Genomic DNA, 7,729 nt, shown 5'->3' with positions numbered 1-7,729 from the left:
AAGTGTATAAAATATATTTGAAATTATGATTAATCATTAATTGAACGATTGATGTATCACGAAGTTTTTCGTTATGTTAATTACTCAATTACGATTGGATTATTTAATTGCGCGATAATCTTAATTCGAATCATGCCGTCGAAGGATAAAGCATTGGACGAAATATATTTAACTTTAAATATTTTTGAAGAAATAATTATTGCTTATAATTCTTAATTTTGATTCTGGTCTTGATTAAATGTATATATATATATCACTCGAAATATGCGCTAAAAGATCTATCGATTACGTTTACGATAATTACGTTTAATTAATATTAAATTATAATATTAATTAATATTAAATTATAATTATTATTCAAGATAAGCAAAAGATAACTAATTATTAATCTTATCAAATTATGTTACAATACTTGTCGCGATCGCGTTTAGGAAATGAATTTAATGGAGCGTCTCGCACTGCTTCTTTACTGTTTGAGCGTTGTCGCGCAAATGATAACACGTAGGAAAGGAATTCGATCGTCTCACCCCACCACAATTTTATTCAAGTATCGCCGATATGAATAAGCATAACAAAGCCGTGATACGTAAACAATGGCGAATGTTTACGTTGCCAAGGCCGAATGTCACGTTATTGTTAATTCTCCGCCGAAATATTTTCCGTACTGTGACGTATATACAAATGGAATTATATTAAATTACACAGGAATTTTAAATTATAAATCAATTTAATATTAAATTAATAATTAATATATCACGTAATGCGCGAATGAACATTGCGTTACTAATATATGAATTCCTTTCTTATAAGAGAACCGCGAACTAGAAAATTCTGAATACTGCCGAGTTTCACGATTCTACCGTAGCTTGCGATTAAATTAATGCGCCAAAAAAATACATTTATAATCTATTTTTAGACTTTTTTATCTAAAAGTTGACTTAAATATTTTGTTAAAAATCTTTTATAAATTTTCTTTCTCAAGGCAACTTTACGAGTAGACACTCAAAATGGAACAAAAATTATTTAAGAAAAGCATTTCTTATTAATATAAATAATTTTCTTATCTTATAAATAAATTATTTTATAAATAATTTTTTTTGAAATGTCAAACGCGTTTTATAACTTTTTAATAATATATACATTTTACACACGTACCTTAAAAATGTGGTAATTTTATTTCTTTTTGTCGCTTAAAGGAACAAACTTACAAATAAGATTTGAAGATATTACGCGACGAAGATATTACATATGCGAAAATACAAATTTTATTTCAACACGTGCTATCAACCTAAGAACGTGCGGCTTTCGCAAAATCTGATATTTATTCGTCTGACTCGTTCACACGATAATAAAACATGCGAAATAATACGTTGCTTGCCCTAACACAATTCGATGCGATCGATAACGATCAATAGATAATACCAATCGATAAATTAAATTATTCAATTATTACATTATCGAGTAGATTCATTTAGCATTCCCGACACTTATCGCGCGCAAAGACATTGAGCAAAAATTCGAAATGATGCGCCATCATGGCGGACGCACGGGCGCGCCGATATTTGGCGCGCAAAAATCGTATCAAGCGCGCTCGCTTATATCAATGAAATTCACCGCGGCAACGAAATCTCTCGATCTTTTTGATGCTTCTCGATGCTTCTCGATAACCCGAACGACACGGCTCATCGGACTGACATATATCGCGAAATATCTGCATATTAGAGACCATTGCCGTTGCCTCGACGAAGCGTGGAATGCACCGATCACGCATACCGAGATATGATTAATTGCAATTAATTGCGTGATTGCACAAGCCGATTAATGCTGAGATGCTTACCTGTCACTAAAATCGACATCCTCGATGTTCGTCTGGACACAAAATTCGTCTGAGACGGATTAAAAAGACGCGAAAAGACGGAGCGACCGCGATTCGACTGCTCACCGGCGACGCACGGCTTCAAGTGATGGTTTGGTTCGAAACTTAGTCACGTGACCTAATTTCGCGGCTAATTTCGCACGACATTTTCTATTATTTATTCTATTATTTTCGCACAAATTTTTTCTATTATTATCTATTATTATTTTCTATTATTATTGTTCTATTATTATCCTATATCTAATATCATTATAGTTACACACACACACACAATAATATTTTATTGTATCTTACCTTGAATTTTTCGAAGTAAAAATTGCATACATTCCATCAGCTCCAAGATGACGCCAATCTTCCCGCGCAATTTATTCTGGTGGAAAAATTTGAACTGATGTTTGAAGACGGAATGTAGGATCAGGAGCAGGACATCCGCATCATCGGACTCACTCATTGTCCATCTGCAATTGCCTGCCACGGTTACGATTTGCCATACGATTATTAGAGATCAGTCGTATTATCTTTATTTCGAAATGGATATAAAAAGTTACTGGACACAGTGTTAACTGTGCTGATTAAAACCGAGGAATGGAAAGAGGGAATATCTCTACTGTATTTCAAATTTCACGCGTACAATTCGCTACATACAATATATACACGATGTGCCATCTGTTAGTGCTTCTATTACATTACCGTCGATATTCGGGGTCGATGACCTGTAACGGGGGCCATGTTGCTAGTATAGTAAATTGTAGTACATACCGCATACGTCATAATGAATGAAAGTATGTGTATACATGAATGATTTTTCAATATTGGCTGGACTGGGCGACTGGCACTGACTATTTATATCGGAACGCGTCTGAGAATGTAATGTTTTCATTAAAAGCGCGCGAATGTCATCACGTTTGTTTACGAAATTTACATAGCTGTGAATATTTATGTGATGCGATTTGCTGGCGGCGGACTGGGAATAATTAATCGCCGTTTATAACCGTTACACGCTTTGTGTTGCAGCCCTATCTCAGTAAATATATGCAAAAAGCTAAATCTAACCTTATTCTAATCTAACGGGTTCATGCATTCGCGGATTCTCGTATCATCTTTTTGTAATATATAAACAGCAATGACAAGACGCTTTGCAAACATTGACTGATCTGTGGTAGTCGCATGACAACAAATCGCAACTGGTGGCAGGGAATTGCAGATGGATAATGAGTGAGTCCGATGATACGGATGTCCTGCTCCTGATCCCGCCCGATATTTTCCACGTTCCGTCTTCAGAAACTAGCTCGAGTGATTCCCCCAGAGCAGATTGTGGAAAGACCGGTGTCATTTCGGAGCTAGTAGGACACATGCAAACATTGGAATCCCGTATTTCTGCTATCGAGTCCAGAGACAACAGTCTCGACGTATCTGCGCTAAACAATTCGCTGGACTCTCAGCAAGTTTATGGCAGTGCATCCTATCCTTATTACCGCCAGACCTTACCCAGATTATCTGTAAGTCAAAGCGCCAGTCTGCAAAATACTCCTGTGAAACATCGTAAACCTCTGTCCGTTCCCTCTACTCCCAATGGGTATTCGACGCAGAACTATACTAATTTGGTGAAAAATGACATGAAGTCAGGGTGCTACCTTTCAACAGCCGCTACCTCTAATTTGACTACAACTAATACTCTCACTCGAGCAAAGCATGATACTCTAACATTGTATTCTGACTCCTTTGTGGTACCTTCTAGTTCTTGTGGTACTGAGCTCTCGCATGCCACTGCTATGTCCATGAAGAAGGAATCTCATTTGTCTCTTCGTCCAAATGATTATTGTACGAGTAACTTATATTATAAACCTCATAATTCTTTGCATTCAACAGTATCTGCATCAAACTTATCTAATACATCAATAGGTCAGCAACATACTCGTACTAGAATAGTGCAAGAGATGGAATTGTCAGAAGTTGACGAGTTGCTTCAAGAAATGGAAGCCACTGAATTGGAATTATCGAAAAGAATAAATAACTCCAATAGATACCAATATAACGAGCTAGTTCATCCGTTATTACCAACTCAAACTATTGATGCTTCAAATAATCAAGAGAAGGAGACACAACATAAACTTGGAGCATATAAAAAATTAAGTTTTTTACCATGCAGCAAAGAGCCTCAATTCACTGATACTTTATCAGCATTTTCTCAAAAGAAATCAAACAATGCATTCCCTGATATATCATTACCATACAGTGAATCATTCCAATTAAATGAATCTAATAAAATGATATCTGAATTTAAGACATGGGAACAAAGTGCTCAACAGCCTACTTTAAAAGCAAATGGGCATACAATAGAAAACAGTATAAAAAATGTAGATCATTTATCTAATGTATCATCTATTACAATTGATAATGCTAAATCGAAAGAAGCAATGTCAAATCAAAATAGTGTAATGAAAAGCGAAGCAAGTACAAACAATGTACATGTTCAATCCAAAGATTCTATTACAGACCCTCTATTACATGTTAGCGAGTCAACTAAATTGCCTGATGCAAAGCCATTGAGACCTGCACAATATAGTAGTACAGAACATTTACTGAATCCTTGTAAAACACCACAACACAATGGAAGTGTACATGACGACAAATCTGAAAAATCTGTATTTTCTAAAAGTGCTGTACATGTTGCTACAAACACAGATTCTCATTTAAGGTATTTTATATATATAAAATTTTTATCATATATACTCTCTTTTGTCTAAACGTATAGAAAAAAATAATATTACTGCTATTAAAAAAAGATATTTTAAATTTTTGATTTTATTAACAAATTATTATAAAATTTACTTGTAGGAAATATCAGCGAATCTTATCGCTTTCGGATTTCTGGGAAACTCATCCAGCTAGATCACAAGAAGAAACACTTAGAATAAAATTAGAAGAGGAGAAATTTCGCAGAGAGGTACAGTAGAAATGAAATGTATATATGTGACATAAGTATGTATTTACGTTAATAAGTATATATTTTATGTTTTTAGCATTGTGAACATCTGATTCAAGAACTTCAGAAACGGCTGCTGGAACAACAAGAAAAAGTGGCAGTAGCAGTTAGAATCGATAATGAAAAAAATGTTTTGATATCTCAGTTTCATGTAGCTTGGTCTAAATTAAAGCAACAAGTTGCAATATTAGAAGTTGAACATAAAAACTCGCAAACTAATCTACAAAATATCACAGAGAAACATCAATCTGAAATCGCAAAATTTCAAACTCAAATCAAAGAACTTGAAGAAAAATTATCAAAAACGTTAGACTTGGCAGCTGGATATAAAGAGAAAAGTGACACCACGATCAAAGAAAAAGTTGACTTACTAAAAACCTATGCAGATGAGTTAGAAAGTTATAAATTATTAGTCCAAGAAGCAGAAAATAGATATGAACAAATAAAAATAGAGTTTAACAAATTATTAGAAAAAAATCAGCAAAATGAGGAGACATTAAAAATTGTTCAATCAGAGTTAAATAAAGAACGTCTGAGAGGGAGTGAAGTACGAAGTGAGATGAGTGTTATTCATAAAGCACTAGATACTTGTGAAGCCGAATTGACAGTGCTCAGACAAGAAAAAGAAAATTTGCAACTTAAATTGAAAGAAGAGATAAACAGAAATTCTATTTTAGAACAAAAGAATTCATTGTTGCTTGAATCTATTGATGATTCTAAGAAAGCAGAGGTGATATATTATATCTGAAATGTTAAACTTTCTGTAATTAAATTATCAAATGGTTTTATATTACTTTAATTGCTTTTATTTTTTTCAGAAATTAGCTAAAGACGAAATAAAATCTATTGTCGAGCAAAAGGAAAAAATCAGAGCAGAATTACAGGAAGTTTATCAGAAACAGGTCGATGAAGTGGTGAAAGTAAAATTACAAGAATTTCAAACGCAACTTGATACTGCTGAATCAGAATTTTTAGAGGAATTAAAAACAAGACAGCAAGTTATAGCTGAATGCGCTGCTAGGAAGATAAAAGATGTTATTGATAAGTTCGTTGCTGATATACACTTTCTTAAATATAATATTGCAATCAAAAATATATAAATTTATTTTTTGAAATACATAGACATATTATATTTTTTTCAGACACCGTTTAGAAATAAATTTGTTGGAGGAAAAACATAAAGAAGAAAAACGATTATACGAGTTACAATTAGCTCAAGCTTTACAAAGATCATCTATGTTAGAAACGCATTTAAACTCTCAGCGCACGACAAAATCTCAACTGGCAGAACAATTGCACTCTGTTATGCAAAAGCAATGGCAGCAAGCTCTACATATTATATCAGGTAAATTATGAAATGATTTTGAATTTTTTTTACTTGATTCTTTGTTAATATTATTATGGTTGTAATATTAACAGGTGGTAATACGGATAATTTATCTCCGATTCAAAAAATTTATGCAAATAAACATTTTGATTCTAAAGGTCCTAAAAAGTCTGAATCAATGCCAAATTGTCACACTAAGCTTTCTCAGGAGCCGATAAGATATGCCACTCAGTCGTTAGAGACGCAAAATCCAGTACAATTGCTTGAAGATCAAAACGAAAGCGTGATTATTAATTCTAATGATAATACACCTTTAACTAGTAGAAAGGAATCAAAGAACGATCTTCGAAAATATGTGAAAATGGTAATTAAAATCTAAACGATAATCTTTTGCCATTAATAAGTCGAATACAAATAAATCGTTTACAGATTGCAGAAATGCAACTAGCAAAGGAAGATAGGGATGCAAAATCTAGAAGCAGCATTTCAAGCCCGCCGTTAGAATGCAGGGAAGTACCGCGAAAACATTATTTAAAAAAGGAATTAAGTATAATGAGCGAAGATAGCATCATGTGGCAACCAACTTCCGAGGTTTGTTTATATATTGGAGTTAAAATTTTATATTACATATGTATATATATATATATATATATATATATATATATATGTATGTATGTATGTATGCAACATAACTTTGTTTTGCTAGACTTCGCATGACCTTAGTGAACATGTATCTCTCCCACAAAAAATGATTACGAAATTAGATCAGCAGAGAAGCAAGCCGCCTTGGAAATGATGTTTAGCTTATGATAATAACGATACCGAAGGTGTGGACGAACTCGATTAAATCTGTTAGATCAATTCGATGCAGTGTACTTAATTAGCAGTAATATCCGAGATTTTATAGGAGAAATATCAATATATTTTATTACAAAAATTTAATAAAAAAGAATTTTTTACGTATTATATTACTTCGATTTGTTTAAATTATTTTGTATCCTCTTGTTATCCTCTTATCATGAGTTTATAATACTCAATATTATTTCGTGAATAGAAATGAAAAGATCAATTATAATTTTTCTTCTTCCAAATCATACTGTAACATATAATGTTCTATAATTCTGACTTTAATCTAACCATCGAATTAATCCTTAAATATTAAATTTATATTTTGCATGAGCTTTCACGTATCAAAATATATTTTCAGCGAGTTATAGTATTCCTATTATCGAGCGCGTAGAGGAAAAGGATGTATGATAAAATAAACATCCGAATGATAAAATAGCATTCCTGATAAAATAGACTCAAGACTGACGAAGTGATAACGGGAAAGTTTATCATATAGCGAGAATAAACAGCGAATTCGTTGCGGTTTTAAAATGGTAAACAGTTTTATTATTTATTTATACTCGAAGATTAAAAATCTTTATATATATACAAGATATGTACATAGAAATTACGATCATCATAGGAAACAAATTATATAATTTAACAGAATCTGCAATCAACGCTTATCAATAGAATTATTTTATTCCAATTC

General features: G+C 32.7%; 1 protein-coding gene across 13 annotated transcripts; it reads left to right on the top strand.

The window, feature by feature from the left end:
- The first annotated feature begins 2,581 nt into the window (after positions 1-2,581).
- Positions 2,582-7,155, top strand: LOC126857557 (myosin heavy chain, non-muscle-like). 13 transcript variants are annotated; one of them, XM_050607113.1, is made up of 10 exons: positions 2,672-2,900; positions 3,615-3,697; positions 3,779-4,574; positions 4,715-4,823; positions 4,900-5,592; positions 5,681-5,907; positions 6,005-6,207; positions 6,282-6,553; positions 6,619-6,780; positions 6,896-7,155. In XM_050607113.1, exons 2-10 carry the CDS (start codon positions 3,649-3,651, stop codon positions 6,983-6,985), a joined length of 2,601 nt encoding a protein of 866 aa, XP_050463070.1. In that variant the 5' UTR covers positions 2,672-2,900; positions 3,615-3,648; the 3' UTR covers positions 6,986-7,155. The 13 variants fall into 13 exon arrangements, with proteins under 13 accessions (XP_050463076.1, XP_050463073.1, XP_050463067.1 ...); XM_050607119.1 differs by lacking the exon at positions 3,615-3,697 and having other exon boundaries at positions 2,582-2,743; positions 3,746-4,574; XM_050607120.1 differs by lacking the exon at positions 3,615-3,697 and having other exon boundaries at positions 2,670-2,743.
- Positions 7,156-7,729: the final 574 nt, after the last annotated feature.

The sequence above is a fragment of the Cataglyphis hispanica genome, chromosome 22, assembly GCF_021464435.1.
Source record: "Cataglyphis hispanica isolate Lineage 1 chromosome 22, ULB_Chis1_1.0, whole genome shotgun sequence".
In the NCBI taxonomy this organism is placed as follows: domain Eukaryota; kingdom Metazoa; phylum Arthropoda; class Insecta; order Hymenoptera; family Formicidae; genus Cataglyphis; species Cataglyphis hispanica.
Note: the sequence above shows the minus strand (reverse complement) of the source record. Positions and strands in the feature narration are given on the sequence as shown.